Source organism: Mustela lutreola, chromosome 10 (assembly GCF_030435805.1).
Source record: "Mustela lutreola isolate mMusLut2 chromosome 10, mMusLut2.pri, whole genome shotgun sequence".
Taxonomy (NCBI): Eukaryota; Metazoa; Chordata; class Mammalia; order Carnivora; family Mustelidae; genus Mustela; species Mustela lutreola.
The window spans coordinates 78751636-78775298 of record NC_081299.1 but is presented as its reverse complement, the minus strand read 5'-3'; the positions used below and the strand labels follow the sequence as shown (position 1 = coordinate 78775298).

At 37.4% G+C, this 23663-nt stretch overlaps 1 protein-coding gene across 9 annotated transcripts in view; it reads left to right on the top strand.

Moving 5' to 3' along the window:
• Nucleotides 1-23663, top strand: part of EVI5 (ecotropic viral integration site 5) — a 205135-nt gene that overhangs the window by 38556 nt on the left and 142916 nt on the right. For all 9 annotated transcript variants that reach the window (XM_059138558.1, XM_059138553.1, XM_059138554.1 and 6 more), the window contains one exon: nt 1701-1930. In XM_059138558.1, the coding sequence (XP_058994541.1) occupies nt 1782-1930 (149 nt within the window). In that variant the 5' untranslated portion in view covers nt 1701-1781. The remainder of the gene's footprint in view (nt 1-1700; nt 1931-23663) is intronic.

Sequence of the window (23663 nt, the reverse complement as noted above, 5' to 3'; positions counted from 1 at the left end):
TCCTGTCCATGTTGCTACAAAAGTTGGGTATTCATCCTTTCTGATGGAGGCATAATACTCCATAGTGTATATGGACCACATTATCCTTATCCATTCGTCTTTGAAGGACATCTTGGCTCCTTCCACAGTTTGGCGACCGTGGCCATTGCTGGTATAAACATTGGGGTACAGATGGCCCTTCTTTTCATGACATCTGTATCTTTGGGGTAAATACCCAGGAGTGCAATGGCAGGGTCATAGGGAAGTTCTATTTTTAATTTCTTGAAGAATCTCTACACTGTTCTCCAAAGAGACTGCACCAACTTGCATTCCCACCAACAGTGGAAGAGGGTTCCCCTTTCTCCACATTCCCTCCAACACATGTTGTTTCCTGTCTTGCTAATTTTGGCCATTCTAACTGGTGTAAGGTGATATCTTAATGTGGTTTTAATTTGAATCTCCCTGAGGGCTAGCGATGATGAACATTTTTTCATGTGTCTGATAGGCTATTATTATATTTTTATTAGTGAAGTGATAATGCTGTGTTCAGATATTATTTATGTATATTTTGTTTTTCAGCTGTATTTGTATACATGTTTGTATACATATCTGCTTAGGAGATGGGCATAATTTATGGTAACTTTATGGACATATGTGTAATTCAGTTAATCTTAGAAATAGGGATCTTAAGTGTTTTTAAAATTCTGGTTGCCCATTTAAAACAGAAAGTTATCTTCAGCTTCTGTCATTTGGTACTTCTAATAGCTGCTTTATTATAGCCATCGGTGGGGATGTCTACTCTTCATAGGCATCCCATTCTATTTCAGAATAGTTCTATGTGAAAATTTTGTCTTGCATCTCTCCCACTCTGCTCACTCAACCATTTATCATGATTTTGTTCCTCTAGGAAGAGTCCCTTTTCTACAAAAATACTCTTAGGCTGTTTGAAGACAGGTACCACCGGTCTCCTTACATCTTATTTATTAGGCTAAGCAACCCCAGTTTTTTTTTTTTTTTTTTAAAGATTTTATTTATTTATTTGACAGAGAGAGATCACAAGTAGGCAGAGAGGCAGGCAGAGAGAGAGAGAGGAGGAAACAGGCTCCCTGCTGAGCAGAGAGCCCGACTCGGGACTCGATCCCAGGACCCTGAGATCATGACCTGAGCCGAAGGCAGCGGCTTAATCCACTGAGCCACCCAGGCGCCCCAACAACCCCAGTTTTTATTGACTTATTGGTCATGTTACAGCATTTCCCTGTCCTCATCACCCAGTGGACATGTTTTAATTCCTTTGCTTTTAAATGTTTTTGACTAAAGAATACATTTTACATCCCAGCTAAATATACCCATAAATATATGTACAGGTAGTACATAGTTTTAATTCATACATGAAAGCTAATAACAATTTCATAAGGCAATTTTTATGTTCTTTTTCATTTTTAAAAATGCAGGTGTAACCTGTCATATTGATTTTATTACTCCCTGATGGATTTTATCCTGTAGTTTGGAAAACACTGTTGTAGTTTGTTCATGTTACTGAACTGAAATATTTTCCAAAAGCTAGGTGTTAGAATAATCGTTGCTAAAGTAGGTTTTACCTTTATCACCTCAAAGAAAATATTGTGATGGTCATTATTAAGTAAAACTTAACAGGGTTATCGTGTTCTTGGTAATGAATGCAATAAAACGAAAATATATTCAACTTTCATTTTTATCCATAGGTGGCGACAGACAAGGTTGCAGAAAAGCTGAGTTCTACTCTCTCATGGGTGAAGAACACAGTATCACATACAGTCAGTCAGATGGCCAGTCAGGTGGCAAGTCCATCTGCCTCATTACACACTACATCCTCCTCTACCACACTATCTACGCCAGCCCTTTCACCAACTTCCCCTTCACAGTTGAGTCCAGACGACTTAGAACTCCTGGCTAAACTGGAGGAACAAAATAGGTGAGTGAAGTTGCTTGGCTTTTCTTTCTTTGCAGTTATATGAGCTCAACCATCCATTGATATATATATATGTCATAAACAAAATGTACTCATATTGAGTGTTTATTTTCTAGTCTTTGGCTCCTTGTTTATGAAAATTACTTAACAGAAGTATTCAAGTCTTTTTTGGAGGAGTTGGTCCTAAAACTAAAGTTGTACTAAAATTTTCTTCTGGCTCAGATAGCTTTAGAGATTTTTCTTAAGATGGCAAATTCCCTAAATTATTTCTGAATTTTATAATTTTTTTAAGGCAATAAAACTACCATTTCTTTTCTTTTCTTTTTTTTTAGACTTTATTTATTTATTTGAGAGAGAGCATAAGCCAGGGGAGTGGGAGCGGGAAGGACAGAGGAAGAGAGAGAAGCAGACCGCTTGCTGAGCAGGGGGCCTGATGAGACGGGGCTTGATCCTAGGACCCTGGAATCATGACCTTGGCTGAAGGCAAATAGATGCTTAACTGAGCTACCCAGGTGCCCCTAAAACTACCATTTTTGATTTAAACTCTCAAACTAGTCCCCTTTGGTTAATTTGTAAAGTAATTTAATTTAGGGTAGATACCTAATTTATGGTTTAGAGTGGGAAATACCTTAATTTATTTAAGGAAGGCAAAGTATCCTTCTCTCTTAAAAGGAATGAAATAGAATAGCTGTTTTTTGTATATATATATATATATTAAAAATATATTTATATAATATATATAATTTTTCTGTATATATATTATATATTATATATATTTTATAGCTGTTTTCTATATATATATATATAAAAATACAGAAAACAGCTATTCTATTTCATATATATAAATATATATATAAAACTATATATATAAAACAACTATTCTATTTCATATATTGTTATATATATAACTGTTCTATTTCATATATACATATATATGTACATACACATATATACACAGAGAATGTATACACACGTATACATATATACACAGAGAATGTATACTCTGAATCCTGTGTGCCCTTCACTATATTATTATCAGAAGCTCTTTCGGCCATCAGCTACAAAAGAATTATTGGAAGAGCCCTTTTGTGTTTAGTCAGGATATATACTACCACTGGCTTTAAGGGTAATAACAGAGACAACTACTTTTTTTTTTTTTTTAAGATTTTTTACTCATTTTTTTTCTAATAATAGAGCACAACAGGGAGAGCAACAGACAGAGGGAGAGGGAGAAGCAGATTCTCTACTGAGCAGGGACCCCAATGTGGGGCTTGATCCCAAGACTCTGGGATCATGATCTGAGTCAAAGGCAGACACTTAACCAACTGAGCCACCCAGGTGCCACACAGAGACAACTTTTAACAGCTTTTTTCATATATAATTGACATAATAAAGTACACATTTTAAGGTGTGCAGTTTGACAGGTTTTGACATATGTATTTATCTGTGAAATAATCACCAAACTCAAGAAAATGAACGTATCCACTATCCCCTTTCTCATCACCAGGCAGCCATTAATCGGCTTTCAGTTACTATAGATTAGTTTGCATTTTCTACAATTTTATAGAAATGGAATAATATAGTGTGTATTTTTAAAAATGGAATATTTTATTCAGAGTAATTATTTTGAGATTCATCCATGTGGTAGTGTCCATGTATAGTTCATTTTTTCATTGCTTAGTAATACTCTATTGTATGTATATATCATGTTTATTCACTTTTTGTTATGAAATGCTGTGAACATTATTTATGTATACAAGCCTTTGTATACATAGATGTATGTTTCATTTCTCCTGGACAGATACCTACATTTGGAATGATTGGTTTATATGATAGGTGCACATTTAACTGTCAAATGGTTTCTGAAGGGCCTGTACTTTTCTCACATTCCCACCATCAGTGTATGAAATTTTTAGTTTGTTTACATCCTTGCTGATACTTGGTATGGTTAGGCTTTAATCTTAGCCCTTCTAACAGTTATTGGTATCTTGTATTTTTAATTTGTATTTCTAATGGTGTTGAGCATCTTTTCATGTGTTTATTTGCCATTGATGTGTCTTCTCTGTTTGAAATTTTTGCCCATTAAAAATTAGGTTATTTGCTTTCTTTCTTTTTTTGTTGTTGCTGTTTTTTTCCTTATCATTGTATTTTAAGAGTTCTTTGGGGGCGCCTGGGTGGCTCAGTGGGTTAAAGCCTCTGCCTTCGGCTCAGGTCATGATCCCAGGGTCCTGGGATCGAGCCCCACATCGGGCTCTCTGCTCGGCAGAGAGCCTGCTTCTTCCTCTCTCTCTCTGCCTGCCTCTCTGCCTACTTGTAATCTCTGCCTGTCAAATAAATTAAAAAAAAAAAAAAAAAAGAGTTCTTTGTATATTTAGGATATGAGTTCTTTATCAGATATATGCTTTTATCAGATATATGCTTAAAAGCATTTTTTCCCTATCTGTAGCTTATCATTCTCTTAAATAGTATCTTTTGAAAAATGTAAGTTTTAAATTTTGATGAAGTCCAATTTGAAATTGTTCTTTTATGGATTACGCTTTTGGAACACTCAAGGTCACACAGTTTGACTCATAATTTCTTACAGAAGTTTTATAGTTTTAAGTTTTATGTTTAGGTCTGATCCATTTTGAGTTAGTTTTGTATATGGAACAAAGTATTGATCAAAATTCATTTTTTGAATATACATATTTAATTGTTCATGTACCATTTGTTGAAAAGCCTATCCTTCACTTCACTTAGGTACTTTTGAGCTTTGGTCAAAAATTAGTTGTTACTGGGCGCCTGGGTGGCTCAGTGGGTTAAGCCGCTGCCTTCGGCTCAGGTCATGATCTCAGGGTCCTGGGATCGAGTCCCGTGTCGGGCTCTCTGCTCAGCGGGGAGCCTGCTTCCCTCTCTCTCTCTCTCTCTGCCTGCCTCTCCATCTACTTGTGATTTCTCTCTGTCAAATAAATAAATAAAATCTTTAAAAAAAAAAAAAAAAAAAAAAAAAATTAGTTGTTACTGTATGTGTAGCCCTATTTCTAGACTTATTCTAGTCCATTGATCTGTTTTCTAGCTTAATGCCAAAACACTACTGTTTTGTTTACTGTGACTTTGCTTTGAAATCAAATAGTATTAATCCTCCAAATAGTTCTCCCATTTGACTATTACTGGAGCTTAGCATTCCCATGTGAATTTTATATCAAGTTGTTAATTTCCACAAAAATACTTGCTGAAATTTTGATTGGAACTCTGTTGCCTCATGTATCCTGCTGCCTTGCTAAACTTATCCTAGTAGGTTATGTTGTTGTTTTTCGGTTCCATGAGATTTTTGTATGTAGATGAGCCTGTCATCTGTGAATAAGGCACTTTTACTTCTTCCTTTACAATCTGGGTGCCTTTGTTTCTCTTTCTTGCCTTAACAGCAACTGGCTAGCACCTCAAGTACAAATTTTAGTATAAGTGGTGAGTATGCATTGTTGTTTTCCTGATCTTAGGGATAAAGCATTAAATATGTTAACTGTAGATTTCTGTAGATGGCTTTTATCAGATTGAGGAAGTTTGTTTTTCTTCCTTGTTTGCTTAGAGTTTAAAAGAAATAGGTGTTGGATTTTGTCAAATGCTTTTCTTGCATTTACTGTAATGGTCATGTGGTATTCCTCTTAGAGTTTAATATAATGAAGTACATTTATTTATTTTTTATGAATTATATTGATTTTTGAATGTTAAGCCAACTTTGCATTCTGGTATAAACCCACTTGGTCATGATACATTGTCTTTATAAAATATTGTTGGATTTGATCTGCTGAAATTGTATTTAGAATTTTTGCATCTAAGTTCATGGTGGATATTGATCCGTAGTTGTCTTGGGATTTTTGACATTTTATGTACTGTCTCTGTCCTTATATTATCTTTTCTAATATAAATGATGTTGTACATTTATTTTCAAGCTCTGCTTTAGCAATAGCTGTTTAAATTTATTGAGACTTGTTTTATGGTCCTGAATACAGTGTTATTTTGTTAAACATTTTATGTGAATTTTAGAAGAAGGTATATTTAGCTATTGTTTGGTGGAGTAATTCTGTTAACATTGATCAAATAAGTTTGATAATGTTTAAGTCTACTATATCTTTGCTTGTTTTCTGTTTACTTGTGATATCAGATATTGACAGAGGAGTACTGAAACCTCCAATTATAATTCTGGATTTGTCTGTTTCTCTTTAAATTCCTTTAGTCTTTGTTTCATATAATTGGAAGTTGTATTTTTTTTTTTTTTTTTTAAGATTTTATTTATTTATCAGAGAGAGAGAAGGAGAGAGAGCGAGCACAGACAGAATGGCAGGCAGAGGCAGAGGGAGAAGCAGGCTCCCTGCTGAGCAAGGAGCCCGATGTGGGACTCGATCCCAGGAGGCTGGGATCATGACCTGAGCCGAAGGCAGCTGCTTAACCAACTGAGCCACCCAGGCGTCCCTGGAAGTTGTATTATTAGGTATATAAACATTTGGATTTGTTATGCCCTCTTGTGAAATGCCTTTTTTATCCCTGGTAATATTGTTTGCTTAGAAATCAACTTTGTAGAATCAATACCTGTTCTTTTGAAGCTGTTTCAAAAAATAGAAATGGAAGGAAACTTCCATACTCTTTCTGTGAGGCCAGTATTACCTTGATCCCAAAACTGGACAAAGACCCCACCAAAAGGGAGAACTACAGACCAATATTCCTGAGGAACATGGATGCAAAAATTTTCACCAAGATACTAGCCAGTAGGACCCTACATTTTTTTTTTTTAGTTGGTGCAAGTGATTGATAAGAGCCAATCGTTTATTTTCACTGCCAGTCACAAGCTCTCCCTCTGTCCTCACTCCTGCCTGCTCCGGAGAGGGCGCGCTCCCATGCGTGCCCACCCTCTCCGCACCTCCTCAACACTCCCCCTTCCTCGGCTGCCAGTCCAGCTGCCTTAGAATGTCAGAAGGGTGACATTTTCAGTTCTTTTCCTGTCCGAACTGCAGGATACAGGACAGGCAGCCCTAAGTGCTGCTTTCTGCGCAAATGTTTTTTGATTACAAATATCTAACTAGGTTTGAAATGTTTTATAGAATAAGACAATATTCTTTTCAACAAACTTTTAAAAAAAATGTACAGTTTTGTTGTTTCCACCTCCCCCCTCCCCTGCCCCTGCTTGCGCACCCTCCCCCCCACCGACCCTCCCCGGCAGCTCAGCCCCACCCGAACAGCCCCTGTTTTCCTTGGTTGTGTTTTGGGGGGTGCCTGGCACCCCTAGAGATTCAGCTTCACGGCTGACAGGCGAGAATGACAGGGGCTTCACCGATACCCTTGGTAACCGTAGTAGTTCCTGTAGTATCGGTCTCTGTCCTGGGGGTGGTGGTAGTAGTAATTCTGCCAATCCCGACTGTACTGTCTGTAATAGTCTCTGTATCTGTTGTACTCATAATCTCGCCCGTAGAACCGATCATAGTCTCCCCTGTATCGATCGTAAAAGGATTATTTAACATAAGCAAGTGGGATTTATTCCTGGGCTTCAAGGGTGATTCACCATCTGCAGATCAATCAGTGTGATGCACTACGTTAATAAAAGAAAGAAGAAAAGGACAAGAAACATATGATCCTCCCAATAGATGCAGAAAAAGCATTTGACAAAGTACAGCCTCCTTTCTTGATTAAAATGTTTCACGATGTAGGGATAAAGAGAACATACCTCAATATCATAAAAGCCATATACAAAAAGCCCACAGCGAATATCATTCTCAATGGGGAAGAACTGAGAGCTTTTCCTGTAAGGTCAGGAACACTGCAGGAATGTCTTCTTTCACCACTGTTGCTCAACATACTACCAGAAGTCCCAGCCTTGGCAATCAGATAACAATGAAAAGAAATAAAAGGCATCCAAATTGGCAAGGACGAAGTCAAACTCTCACTGTTCACAAATGACATGATACACTATGTGGAAAACCCAAAGGACTTCACCCCAAAATTGCTAGAACTCACACAGGAATTGAGCAACATGGCAGGATATAAAATCAATCCACAGAAATCAGTTGCATTTTTATACACTAACAATGAGACAGAAGAAAGAGAAATTAAGGACTTGATCCCATTTACAATTGCACCCAAAACCATAAGATACCTAGGAATAAACCTAACTAAAGAGGCAAAGGATCTGTACTCCGAAAACTATAGAAGACTCATGAAAGAAATCGAGGAAGACACAAAGAAATGGAAAACCTTCCATGCTCATGGATTGGAAGAACAAATATTGTTAAAATGTCTATGCTACACAAATCAATGTATACATTCAATGCAATCCCTGTCAATGCCATCAACTTTTCCCCCTCAGAGCTGGAACAAATAATCCTAAAACTTATATGGAACCAGAAAAGACCTCTGATAGCCAAAGGAATATTAAAAAAACAAAACAACAAAATTCGTGGCATTACAATCCCAGACTTCAAGTTCTATTACAGTAGAGCTTGATGTAATCATCAAGATAGCATGGTACTGGCAAAAATACAGACACATAGATCAGTGGAACAGAATAGAGAACCTAGAAGTGAACCCTCAACTCTATGGTCAACTAATCTTTGACAAAGAAGAAAAGAATATCCAGTGGAAAAAAGACAGTCTCTTCAATAAATATGTTGGGAAAATTGGACTGCCACATGCAGTCGAATGAATCTGGATCATTGCTTTACAGCATACAAAAAAATAGACTAAAAAATGTATGAAAGACCTCAATGTGAGACAGGAATCCATCAAAATCCTTGAGGAGAACACAGGCAGCAATCTCTTTGACCTCAGCCTCAGCAACTTCTTCCTAGAAATACCACCAAAGGCGGGAAGTAAGGGCAAAAATGAACTATTGGGACTTCATCAAAGTAAAAACCTTTTGCACAGCAAAGGAAACAGTCAACAAAACCAAAAGACAACTGACGGAACGGGAGAAGATATTTGCAAATGGCATATCAGTTAAAGGACTAGTATCCAAAGTCTGTGAACAACTTAGAACCTCCCCAAAACAAATAATCCATTCAGAAGAATAGGCAGAAGACATGAACCAACATTTCTATAAAAAAGACATAAGAAGGCACTTGTTATGTCTAACAGACATAGGCTAATGTTCAATATCACTCGGCATCAGGGAAATCCAGACCAAAACCACAATGAGATACCACCTCACGGATACTGGTGAGGGTGGAGAGAAAGGAAAACCCTCTCACACTGTTGGTGGGAATGCAAGCTGGTGCAGCCACTCTGTAAAGCAGTTTGGAGGTTCCTCAAAAGGTAAAAGTAGCATTACCCTATGACCCAGCAATTGCACTACTAGAGATTTACCCCAAAGATAGAAATGTGGTGATCTGAAGGGGGACCTGCACTCTAGTGTTGATACCAGCAATGTCCATAATAGCCAAACTATGGAAAGAGACCAAATGTCCATCAACAAATGAATGGATAAAGAAGATGTGGTATCTATGTATGTATGTGTACACACACACACATGAGTACTACACAGCCATCAACAAAAATGAAATCTTGCCATTTGCAACAATACGGATGGAACTTAAGGGTATTATGCTTAGCGAAATAAGTTAATCAGAGAAAGACAATTATCATATGATCTCAGTGACATGTGGAATTTAACAGGATCATGGGGGAAGAGAGGAAAAATAAAAAGAGAGGGAGACAAACCATGAGAGACTCTTCTTTTTTGCAGGAATTCTTTTTTAAAATTTAAATTCAGTTAATTAACATATAGTACATTATTAGTTTCAGAGGTAGAGTTCAGTGATTTATCAGTTTTATGTAATACCCAGTGCTCATTCCATCTAATATCCTCCTTAATCTCCATCACCCAGTTACCAATCCCCCACTTCCTCCCCCTCTAGCAAACGCCAGTTTGTTTCCTGATTAAGAGTCCTTACTGGGTGTTTTCCTCTCTGATTTCATATTGTTTTATTTTTCCTGTGTTTCTTTCTATTACTAACCAGAATCATGTTGTATGTATTGTCCTTTGATGTGCTTGTTGGAGATGGTTTCAGCCTAGCTCACACCTTTTATTCATTATACATTCCACAGAATTAGTGTCACTATTTGAGTTGCTTCATTCTGCTGTTAAAATTATGTCCACTTTCGTGCACAGACTTGAATACAGGGACTGGAATTTGAGAGGAAGAGTGTCAGTTTGAGTCCTTGTCAATATGAAGTGAAGGCATGTTGACTTGGCATTGAGCAGCTTGTAGGCCGTGCATGCTGACTTGGGCAGGAGGGCAGCTGAACTGTGAATTCGAGACCCATAGGCTGATGGCATAGGGATATGGCTGGTTTTGCTTTTATCTTTTGTTTTTCTGGGAAACGATCTCTCCTTCTATTCTGAATTAAAGCCTTGCTGGATAGAGTATTCTTGGCTATAGATTCTTTTTCCTTTTAGCACATTGAGTATATCATGCCACTTTCTTCTGGCCTTTGAAGTTTATGCTGAAAAACTCACTGATAGCCTTATGGTGTTTCCCTTGTATGTAACTGCTTTCCCTTCTCTTGCTGCTTTTAAAATTCTTTTTCACTACTTTTGGCTATCTTATTTACTTTGTGTCTTGGTGCAGACCTCTTTGGTTTGGTTTTGTTGGGGCCTCTCTTTGCCTCCTGAATTTGGATTGCTCTTTCTTTCCCCAGATTCAGAAAATTTTCAACTATTATTTTTTAAAGTAAATCTTCTGCCCCCTTTTCTAGCTACTTTCCTTCTGGGATCCCTATCATGCGACCATTATGCTTGACAGTGTCGCCGAGTTCCATGGGTCTATTCTCATTTTGAGTGTTACCCCAGCCCCATCTGCTCTGCTTGATTACTTTCTATTACTCTGTCCTCCAGGTTTTTGATCTGTTCTTTTACTTACTCTTGTTTGTTATTTATTCGAGGTGGCCCTTTTTTATTTTCATTTAGCGAGTTCAGTATATCTGATTGGTTGCTTTTTAGGTATCCCATCTCCTGGTGGAGGGTCTCATGGATGTCCTGCACTCCTTTCTCAATTCTAGCGAGTATCTTTATGAGCATAAATTTTGTTTTAAATTAAATTCACTGTCAGGCATATTACTTATCTCCATTTTGTTTAGCTCTCTTGCTATGATTTTGTTCCATTCTTTCATTTGGGACATATTCCTCTGTCTCCTCATTTTGTTATTGCTCTGTCTGTTTCTGTGTGTTAGGAAAGTCAGCTACATCTCCCATACTTGAAAGTAGTGGCTTTATGAAGAAGAGGTCCTGTAGTGTCCTCAGTACAGTGTCTCCTTTTCACCAGAATATGCTGCTTCAGAGGTGTCTCCTGTGTGTATTGCTACAGGGGTATTCTACCATTGTGGTGGATCTCTGTTTGCTTTCAGTCCTGTCTTTGATGGCTCTCTGCCTATTGTGGGCAGAGTCTGGAACCTGTGTTGTTAGTTGGCTGGCCTGGGGCTGCCTTGGGCTTGAGTTGAGTAAGATCAGATGTTTGCTAGAGATTAAGTGGCACCAAACTGTAGAGCACTTTTCATGTATTGTTCCCTGAGAAGCTTTGTTGGTGGGTGGGGCCTGCAGTCAGACGAGCTGCCTCTCCCAGGTTCTGGGCTCACAGACTGGTGTATGGTTATCTTCCCCTCTCCCTGGAGCAGAATTCAATTTGCAGTGGTGCTGACCATTGTCTGTATCACTGCTTCGATGGGATCTTGCCAAGAGCAGTTGGACGGGGTGGATCTGCTTCACTGTGGCCTCTTGTCTGCATCTGGCTATGGAGAGTCTGTTCTGCCAGTCTTCGGGTTGCTTTTTGTTATTTATGCCAATGTAGGTATTTCTTGGTGGCCATGTTTCAAGAGGTGAGCCAGCGTCCTCCTGCTTTGCCATCTTTCCAACCATAAGAGACTCTTATTAATAGGAAACAAATTGAAGGTTGCTGGAGCAGGAAGGGCTGGGGGATGGAGTAACTGGGTGGTAGATGTCAAGGAGGGCATGTGATGTAACGAGCACTGGGTATTATATAGGACTAATGATTCCCTGACCTCTACCTCTGAAACTAGTAATACACTATATGTTAAATAATTGAATTTAAATTAAAAACAATTTAAATTCCTCACATGAAATCCTAAAAAAACAGAAAGAAAGAAATTGTCCAAGATAAACTTGGTGCACCTGGATGGGATAGTCATTTGGGGGGGCCAAGTCTTGGTTTTGGCTCAGGTTGTGATCTTGGGGTGGTGAGATCGAGCCTTGTGTTAGGTTCAGCAGGGAGTCTGCTTGAGCCTCTCTCTCTTTCTTCCTCCCCCTTACCCCACCCATGTTCTCATTTGCATGATCCCCCCAAAAGATAAATAAATCTTAAAAAAGAAATCTGTTTTATCTCATATTGTCATTGTAGCCCCCTTTGAATAGTGTTAAAATTTTATATATTTTTCTATCCTTCTCTTTTTTCTTTATCCTTCAAGTTTTTCTGAGAGGCAGCACATAGTTGGATGTTGCTTTTTAAAATATAAACCAACAATCTTTGCCTTTTAATTGGAATATTTAGACAATTTATTTTTTAAAAAATTACACCAACAAAGTTTTATTTCTTCCTTACATTTCATGTTCATCTCAAGCTGCAGATTGAGTACATCTTTGTTCCACACTTTTTCATTCAAGGACCAATGACCCATCCCTGTCCACAAACAATGGGACTTGTAGCAAATGGAAAAGAGATAGAGTGGAAATACCTCAAAGTATCTAGTAGGGAGTGATCCACATAACTTCTGCTTAGAATTTTATTGGCCAAAGGAAATCACGTACCCAGACATTATGGAGTGAAGTGGGAATTGCAGTCTTCTTGCAGGAATGGATCCAAGAAGATATGTACTTTTAAAAAAATATATATATTTATTTATTTGACAGAAATCACAAGTAGGCAGAGAGGCAGGCAATGAGAAAGGGGGAAGTAGGCTCCCCACTGAGCAGAGAGCCCGATACCGGGCTCCATCCCAGGACCCCGAGATCATGACCTGGGCTGAAGGCAGAGGCTTAACCCACTGAGCCACCAGGTGCCCCGAAGATATATACTTTATTATTAATATTTCATCTGCTTTTTTCCTGTATTTTCATCATAGTGTTACTGTATTTTTAATTTATTCACACACTGTAAAATCCATCGTTTTAAAGTGTACAGATATAGTAGTTTTTGGATGTATTTACAAAGTTGTGCATCCATTACTGCTATCCTATTTCAGGACATTTTAATCACCCCACCCCCCATCCCCCAGAAGAAAGTATCCATTAGTATCACCTTTTTACCTTCCTCCAGACACTGGTAGTTACTAATCTACTTTTTATCTCTGTGTTTACCTTTTCTGGACATTTCATTATGGAATCATTCAATAGGTGGTCTTTTGTGACTGGCTCCTTCATGTAACATAGTGCTTTCTAGATTTTGAGGAAAATAGGTCATTTTTATTTAATGTGACTATTGATAGGCTTATGTTTATATCCATCATTTTGTTTTATATTGTTTCCTTTTGATTTTTCTTTCTACTTTTTGACTTAATGGGATATTTTTTAATGATTCTATTTATTTTATTTTTTGATTTATTAGCTATAACTGTTTTTTTTTTAACTGGTTGCTTTAAGGTCAGTAGTAGATATCTTTAATTTATCACTGTCTGCCTTAAAGGGATCTCATAGTATTTCACATGTTGTGTAAGTACTTAGAATAGTACATTTCTATTTCTCCTCTCCAGTCCTTCATGTTAGTTTTGTCAAGCATTTTACTTTTATATATGTCACAAATCCCACGCAATATTACGATATTTGCTTCAAGCCAATTACTTTTTAAAGAGATTGAAATAATAAGAAAAAGTTTCATATATTTGCATATATGGTTTCCATCTCTGGAGCTCTTTGGTTTTTTCTTTAGCTCTAGATTTCCAACTGATAAAATTTTCCTTCTACTGAAGGACTTTCTTTAGAAAAACCTTCTAACAAGGATTGCTGTTACATGTAACAGCAATTACATGTTTGAGTCTTTGTTTTGTTTTTCTTTTGATTTTTAAAGGTATTTTCTCTGTAACGGTTGACAGTTCTTTCCCCCCCCACAGTACTTTAATGATGTTTCATTGATTTCTGTCTTGCATTGTTTTCATTGGAAAATCTGATCCTTTCCTTATTTTTGTTCCTGTGTATCTTTTCCCCCTCCATCTCTCTCTCTCTCTTTTTTTTTTAATTTTTTACCCCTCCATCTCTTTTTAAGAGTTTCTTTTTTCTTTATTTCTGGTTCATGCACTTTAATTCTGAGGTGCCTTATTGTGCTTTTAAAAAAAAATAAGTTATGAGAGAGCGTGTGGGCGAGGGAGGAAGCAGAGGGAGAGGGAGACAAGAAGACTGCCTGCTGAGCAGGGAGCCCAAAGCAGGGCTCAGTCCCAGGACCCTGAGATCATGACCTGAGCCAAAACTGAGAGTTGGATACTCAACCAACTGAGCAACCCAGGCGCTCCTGTACTTTTCTTCTTGTTTCTTGTATTGGAGTTTTGTTGAACTTCTTGTAAATTTATAGTTTTCTTCAAATTTTGAAACTTTTTTTAAAAAAGATTTTATTTATTTATTTGACAGAGAGAAATCACAAGTAGATGGAGAGGCAGGCAGAGAGAGAGAGGGAAGCAGGCTCCCCGCTGAGCAGAGAGCCCAATGCGGGACTCGATCGCAGGACCCTGAGATCATGACCTGAGCCGAAGGCAGCGGCTTAACCCACTGAGCCACCCAGGCGCCCCAAATTTGGAAACTTTTGACCATTTTTTTCTTCAAATGTTTTTGTTGCTTTCCTCCTCTTCAGAGATTCTAATTGCACAAATACTAAGTTCCATAGCTCAGTGAGAATTGTTCATTTTTTGGGAAAGTTTCTATTGCTGTGTATTCAAGTTCACTAATACTGCTTTCTGCCATGTCTAATTTGCCATTAATCCCATCCAGTGTGTTTTTCATCTCTCACATTGTGGCTTTTCTCTAGAAGCTGGAACCAAGTGATATTTGTATGTCTTAAGTACTTAAATTTCAAATGTACAGAAATATAGTCACAGTAAATTTTAATGGCCTAATAAGCACTTACAGATGGTGCTAAAGGGAATGAAGTATTTGTAAGTTTTGAATTGGTTTTACATGGAAAAATAGTTTGCAAAAAGATAATTTTTGGTGCTGAGTTTTAAGTGACCAGAGTTGAATTTATTTTTATGGTTGTGATCAATAATTATTGTACAACTAAAATATATAAATCACTATATTAAAAATTATTGTGACTGAAGTATGGATATAGATGAACTTTTTTCCAAGTAATTCACAGTTTATTTGGGAATACCAGATGTGCCTTGTGTATATGTTAATATCGAAAGAATAACTACTAGAGTTTGAAGATGCTTAGAAAAGGGGTACCTGGGTGGCTCAGTGGGTTAAAGCCTCTGCTTTTGGCTCAGGTCATGATCCCAGGGTCCTGGGATCGAGCCCCTCATTGGGCTCTCTGCTCAGCAGGAAGCCTGCTTCTCCCTTTGCCTCTGCCCGCCTCTCTGCCTGCTCATGATCTCTGTCTGTCAAATAAAATCTTTTTAAAAAAAAGAAAGATGCTTAGAAAAGAAGTTTTGACAAGTAAATTTGAAGAAATAAAAGGAGCAGAAGGTTGTCACCCTTGTTCTTGGGTGGATTACTCAAAATTTGTACTCTTTTCAAGTTCACATTTTGAGACTTTCAGGTTTTTTCTCTTTTCTTTTTTTTTTTTTTTTTCTGCATTAAAACTCAAAATCCATGGGAAAAATTTATGTGTAGAGAATGTTTGAATGTAATGACATCTTGTTTTTGCTTTAGAACAATCCTGGTGGAAAAACATATCTCTGACTCTAACAAAAAATAAAATGGTAATAAAACACTAGGTCCAGCTTTTCCTCCCCCTGTTGGCCAACCTATTAAGTCCAAGGACAAATTATAAAAATAATAACTTATATTTTCTCTGACTACTTCTGTGGTTTATGATGTAGATATGCAAGTTACATAACTAAAATAAAAATTATGAGACTCGTGGGCACCTGGGTGGCTCAGTGGGTTAAAGCCTCTGCCTTCGGCTCGGCTCAGGTCATGATCTCGGGGTCCTGGGATCGAGCCTGGCATCGGGCTCTCTGCTCAGCCAGGGAGCGTGCTTCTTCCTCTCTCTCTGCCTGCCTCTCTGCCTACTTGTGATCTTTGTCTGTCAAATAAATAAATAAAATCTTTAAAAAAAAATTATGAGACTCAATTACTACTTGTAACAAGGGATATAAGGAAAACATTTTTATTTAGGATTTTTTTGTTCTTTTCTCCAGATATAGATGAATCTCTGGTTCTGTTACTTAACTCTTTAATTTCAGAAAGTATAAAAATGGCAGTATTTTAGAAAATGATAATTTAAGAAACATGAAAATATCAAAACTCAAATGAACTGTTTTTCTTTCTCATAGTTTTACTGCAGTTTTAACTTTTAAAATATCAGTGCATGTGGCAACACCAGAAGGATATGAAGAAATGGTTCAGTATAATATCAAAGATCTTGTTTGATGAAAGTTAATAATTGATAGCCTTAAAGTTGAAACGGGATACCTATTTTTTTCCTATGTGTTAAATCTGTTTTTCATTTTAAAAATACAAAGGCTTTGGCAGAGATGAATTTAGGAAGGTAAGTTTCAAGTGTGATAGCAGTGCATTTTAATTAAGAAGGGGAAATGTTGCTAATTTAAAAATAAAAAAATTTTTTTAAATAATTTTTTTGTAAACATATAATGTATTATTAACCCCAGGGGTACTGGTCTGTGAATCGCCAGGTTTACACACTTCACAGGCTAATTTAAATTTTTAATGGGCCATAATTTGTGTGGTTTAACAGTTTGGCATTGTAACCATGTTTATTTCCTTTTACGTTCTTTGCTTTTTAACAGATTTTTGGAGGTGAGGATATGAGATTAAGGAAATGGATAAGTGTTGTTTTAAACTAAAGTAAATGTATTTTATGTACATTTAAATACAGTAAGCAGGAATCTTTGAAACCTTAATTTATATATCTTTATCCTACCAACATCTGGATCTATACTGTCTGGTTGGTAGCCATAAGCCAGAAGTGGCAGCTGAGCACCTGAAATGTGGCTGGTCTGAATTGTTATGTGCTAGAAAAGTAAAATGTATACCAGATTTTGAAGAGTTGATGGGAGAAAAAGAGTATCTTGTTAATTAAATTTTTATTGCATGCTAAAATGGTATTTTGGCTATATTTGGTAAAATTATTAAAATTAACTACACTTTTTTATACTTTATATGTGGCTTATAGAATATTTAAACTGATATAAGGGGCTTGCAGTACGTTTCTTTTTTTTTTTTTTTTTTTTTAAAGATTTTATTTATTTGATAGAAATCACAAGTAGACGGAGAGGCAGGCAGAGAGAGAGAGAGAGAGGGAAGCAGGCTCCCTGCTGAGCAGAGAGCCCAATGCGGGACTTGATCCCAGGACCCTGAGATCATGACCTGAGCCAAAGGCAGCGGCTTAACCCACTGAGCCACCCAGGTGCCCCTTTCAGTACATTTCTGTTGGGCAGAGCTGATCTAGATGATCTAAGTTTCATCTTATGTTTATAATTTTACTACTAAAGCATTATTTTGTTTTCCTGAGGATATTCTCTATAACACAACCAAGAATCTTAAGGAATTAAAAAGCTTGGAAGCAAAATTGATCTTTCCAAGTCTCTGTATTAAAAAGTTCATATATTTTCAATCATAGGAGAGGCCTTTAAGATCTTCACACAAATTCTTTATTCTTTTTCTTTTCATTGAGGGTTGTTTTCCATTTTGTATCAGTTGTCTGAATTCCTAAGGAATTTGATGATGTAATTAAGAGAATTTATTGAACTACATTTTCTGTTGCAGCTATCTTAGCTTCACATGATGTTCTTAAATTAAGGTATCTTAGAAGTTAAATCTGCAATGCTTGTCTGTCTGGAATGTCTACATAAAAGTAATCCCCAAACCATCAATTTCTGGTGAGGATATTTGGGAGGGAGGTGCAAGTCTCCAGTGTTTGCCTTCTCTGAGACCTCATCTTAAAGAAACAGAAGCAAAAGAGAAACCCTCATGCTTTCAGAACTAGAGAGATCCCTGTCATGTAGGCACCCCACTGAGAGTTGTCTCTGAATTGTTTCCTGTGCTAATTCCTTGTGCTCTCTCTTAATTCTCCCCTTTTTGTTTTTCTTCCTCTGAGACTTGAATTTGTGCTTGATGATGTTGATGTGAAAGGGTATGACTACCCTGTGAGTCAGGCAAGTATTTTGTTGCTGCTGATCTGCTGTTCTTTTAGCTTGCTAGTTGCTGTTTTTCTCCCAGTACATTCATATCCTGTTTCTTTGATGTAACATTACAAGAGATATTTGAATCCCATGTTTGGAAAGCTGATTCCCCTGCAGTAAGTGCCAGTGTATTTAGCTTTCCAAGTGTTTTTCTTATATAGCAATTTTTTACCTTAGCTTTTCTTAGATCTTTCCTTGGGTCTTTGTAAATTATCTTAGCAGTTTACACATTTCCAAATGGTATGATGACCTGTTGCTGTTGTATCCTGATCTTTTAGTTCTGTTATCCATAGGAAAGTATTATACTGAGTACAAAAGGGAATTAACAAAGTTTACTATCACTCTTTGCAAGTGGGGAGGTTCCCCATTGTCTGTGGAGGATACATTTCCAAGAATGGCAGTGGATATCTGTGACCTCAGATAGTATTGAACTATGTATATACTGTTTTTTCTATACATACATACCTGTGATAAAGTTTAATTTATAAATTGGGCACAGTAAGAGATTAGCAACAATAACTAATAATACAATAGAACAATTACAGCAATATAGTGTAATAAAAGTTGTGTGAATAAGGTTTCCCTCAAAATATCTTAATGTACTTTTCTCTTGTGCTGTGAGATGGTAAGATGCCTACCGATGAAGTGAGGTGAGTGACCTAGGCATTGTGACATAGCATTAGGTCAGTGTTGACCTTCTGACCATGTATCAGGAGAATCATCTGCTAATGGTCCCCAGTTGATCGTGGGTAACTGAAGCTGCAGGAAAGTGAAGCTGCAGATAAAGGCGGGGGGTGGGACCCTACAGTAATTGCCAGATTTCCATTTGTAGGCTTCACCTCTCTTCTCAGGTTCACACTTGTCTTTTCCATTGCTGTGCTACTTACCAATACTGATGTCCCCCAAGTACTTCATACTCTCAAATACCCAAAGGAGAACCCATTGTTTTCCTTCTCTACTGTATTTTTCAGTCATAGTGTTATTGTGAGAGGCATTTTCTTTGATGTTCATCAAGTGTACACTGCCACACACAAGCTCCTCCTTTTTTTCTCATAAGCCCATCATGAAGTACACACTCTGTGGTTTTCCTTAGATGGGTGACCCCTGGTAAGAATAAGGTTCAGTTTTCAGTAGCAAAGATATGGTGAAGTAATCTACCCCCCAAAATAAAACTCTGTTGGCATATTCCCTTGTTCTCAGTTTAGTCACGAGTTCTGTACATTAGGAACGGGAAATGCTTTTTCTCTGCCAAGTCTTCTAAGCTTCTGGAAGCAGCCAAACCTAGTCTTTCTCTATCTTTGATGCTACTTGAAGTAAAGTCTAACTGAAAATTAGCTTTAGCAACCCCATCTCAGATAATGTGGGGCTATAGCCATTTTGAATGCTGTCCTTAGAGCTGGAGCTACTCTAACAAAAACTTGGAGTTGCTTCCTTAGACTGAGGGTTATGTATTCTCCAGGCAGTGAAGATCCAACCTCTGATGTCTTAGTCTGGCAGCCTTCTGAGAGATGAATATATTTGGGCTTGTGAATTGCTATATAGCAGTGGCAGGTTAAAAAATGTCCAGGAAGCCACGCAGACCTGTGGATAATGCCTTTGATTGTAGCATACAATATTCCTGCTGAGCCAGTATTCTTTTCCTTGAATCTGATAAATTTCTTCTTGTATTAGTCATATGGAAATTACGATGGGATGGAAAGGAAGTGTCTTTTTTTGCAATAAATCTGTGCAAGGCCGTGAACCCATTTCCTCTGGAAAGAGGAAAGCCAGTACGTTTTGAATAGACTTCTCAGTAGTCCAAGGACCTATGAGTAATGCAGTAGTACCATTTTCCCAGTTGCTGGCCTGAAGTCTTTGGAAATTGTTGACATTTTCAGGTAGTACGCACCCTCTGCTACCGTGTCAGAATATTTCAATTATATTGAAACTAGGTGGCAACCAGTTTAGGAGTCTTCCTGAGTTGTTTCATCACTGTACTTAGCAAAAAGGAATAAAAATACTTGATTCTAACTACACATTCTATAAAGTCTACATTTTCTTTCTTTTCTTTTTCCCCCCAAGATTTTATTTATTTGAGAGAGAGAGAGACAGAGCTTGAGCAGGGTGGAAGAGGCGGAGGTAGAGGGAGAAATAGACTCCGACTGAGCAGGGAGCCTGATATGGGGCTTAATCCCAGAACCCTAAGATCTTGACCTGAGCTGAAGGCAGACGCTTAGGCAACTGAGCCACTCAGGTGCCCTACGTCTACATTTTCTTAATGAATGTGTAAATTCTTTTTCCGTGTATCATGACTTGGAAGCTCAGCGGGGAGAGTCTTGACAGCATCAATTCAAGTATTAGTTCTGGAAAATGTTCCAGCTCTCTAACAGAAGACTTCTTCATTATACCTATAGCATTGAAAAAACTTATAAATTTTATCTTTAGAAAAATCTGAAATTTGCTAGAATGACCAACTATTTAGAAAAGGAAAAAAATGGAATAATGGTCATATTTTCCTTTCTTTACACAATAGATACATTTAGGGGCACCTGGTGGTGTAATCGGTTAAGAGTCTGACTCTTGGTTTCAGCTCAGGTCGTGATGTTGGGGTCCTTGGATCCAGCCCCACGTTGGGCTCTGTGCTTAGCATGGAGTCTGCTTGGGATTCTCTCTTTTCCTCTCCCTGGACGCCTCCGGCTCATGCCGTCTCTCTCTGTCTCTCAAATAAATAAATCTTAAAAACAAAACAAAACAAAATAAATACATATATTTTAAAAAGTCCTTTTCAAAATAATAGTCATTATTAAAAAAAAGTTTTAAAGGGCTTTCAACAGTAGAAAGCAGTAGTTTCTCACCTAATTGTCACTGCTTTTAGTGTTATTAACCACAGATGGTATTTTCTGTAAATTTTTATAAAGTTGACATATAATATGCAATCAGAGAAATGCTCAGTTCTTTTTTATTTTTTTTTTTAAGATTTAATTATTTAATTGACAGAGAGATAGAGAAAGAGCACAGGTAAGCAGAGTGGCAGGCAGAGGAGAGAGAGAAGCAGGTTCTCTGCTGAGCAGGGAGCCCGATGTGGGACTCAATCCCAGGACCCTGGAATCATGATCTGAGCTGAAGGCAGCTGCTTAACCAACTGAGCCACCCAGGCACCCCAGAAATGCTCAGTTCTTAAGTATAGTTTAGGTTTTGACAAATTTGTGTATAACCCACATGCCCACTAACACATAGATGATTTCTATCATGTTAGAAAATTCCTATCATCCCAGAAAATTCCCTTATGCCCTTTCTAGCAACTTCACCTCACTGAAATTTCTCTTCTGATTTTTATTGTCATTGATATATTTTACCTGTTCTTTTTTTAATATAACACTTTTTTGAGGTATAACTGATATACATATGGTTCACCAGTTTAAAGTACACAATTCAGTGTTTTTTCACATACTCAGAGTTGTATAATCATCACTACAAGAGAGCACATGATTATTAGCTGTCACTGTCCTTTCCTTCTTGCTCCTCTCACTTCTACTCTAGTTCTCAGCAAAAGCTAATCTACTTTTTTAGTTCTAGATATTTTATATAGGAAACATACAATTTGTTTCCTTTTGTGACTTTTTCACTTAGCATAATGTTTTCAAGATTTGTTCATGTTGTTGCATGTACCAATATTTTACTCCTTTTCATGACCAAATAATATTCCTTTATATGGTTCTATAAGTATTTTTTAATCCATTTAACAGTTGATGGACATTTGGATTGTTTCCACTTTATTGGCTAGTGTGAATAATGCTGAACATTTGTTGTATAAGTTGTGTACCTGCCACCCCAGGAAACTGCACATCCATTAGCAGTCACCCCCTATCCCTTCCTGGGCACAGATTTTCATTTCTCTTGGTTATATACATAGGAGTGGAATTGCTGGTTCACATGATAATTCTTTGTTTAATTATTTGAAGAATTACCATACTGTTTTCCAAAGTGGTTTTACCATTTTACATTCCCATAAGTGGTATCTAAGGGTTCCTATGTCTCCATTTCTTCACCAACACTTGATATTATGTCTTTTTGATTACAACCATCCTAGTAGTTGTGAAGGGTGTGTTATTATGGTTTCGGTTTGTATTTCCTAGATGACTAGTGATGTTGAACAACTTTTTATGTGCTTATTGGCCATTTGTGTATCTTTTTTGGGGAAAATGTCTATACTGTTTCTTTGCCCATTTTTTAGTTGGGCTATTTGTCTTTATCACTGAGTTATAAGTTTCTTATATGTTCTAGATAGAAGTCTTCTGGGTTGCAAATATTTTTTTCCCATTCTGTGAGTTTTCTTTTCACTTTCTTGGTGGCATCCAGGAAGGTGGGAAACATTTTTAAATTTTGTTAAGTTCAGTTTGTGTGTGTGTGTGTGTGTATGTGTGTGTGTATTGATTTATTTAGTCACTTGTGCTTTTCTCATATTTAAGAAGGCTTTACCTAACCCAGAGTCATGAGGACTTACTCCTGTTTTTTCTTCTATACAACACTGTTCTTGAACTTAATATATGCAGAATCATGTAGTATATGCTTTTTTGCATCTGGCTTCTTTCACTCAACCTAACATTTATAAGATTCGTCTGTGTTATTATATTTATCAGCAGTTTGTTTCTTTTTATCGTGGAGTAATATTGCAGTGAATAAATACATCATAATTTGATGGCTTATTTTTTCTGGATATTTGGTTGTTTCTGGGTTTTAACTATTATGAATACAGCTTCTGTGAACTTCAAGTCTTTCTCTTGTTGGATCATATGAAAATGTATTTAGTTCTAAAAGGTGGTTGAAGTATGACATCAGTATATGACACTTACAATTACTCCCATCCTAGGCAACACCTGTTATAGTCAATCTATAAAATTGTAGTCATTTGGGGCGCCTGTGTGGCTCAGTGAGTTAAGCCTCTGCCTTCGGCCCAGGTCATGATCCCAGGGTCCTGGGATCGAGTCCCACGTGGGGCTCTCTGCTCTGCGAGGAGCCTGCTTCCCCCTCTCTCTCTGCCTGCCTCTCTGCCTACTTGTGATCTCTGTCTGTCAAATAAATAAATAAAATCTTAAAAAAAAGTTGTAGTTATTCTACTGTATACATAGTTTGATTTTAACTTGCATTTTTCTGACTAACGATGTCCCATTACTTATTGGCCACTTGATTATCTTGTTTTATAAAGTATCACTTTCAGTCTCTTACTCATTTAAACAGCTATGTTTTTTGCCTTCTTAATTATTGATTTTAAGAGTTCTTGGGGGCGCCTGGGTGGCTCAGTGGGCTAAAGCCTCTGCCTTCGGCTCAGGTCATGATCCCAGGGTCCTGGGATTGAGCCCCACATCAGGCTCTCTGCTCTGCGGAGAGCCTGCTTCCTCCTTTCTCTCTCTGCCTGCCTCTCTGCCTACTT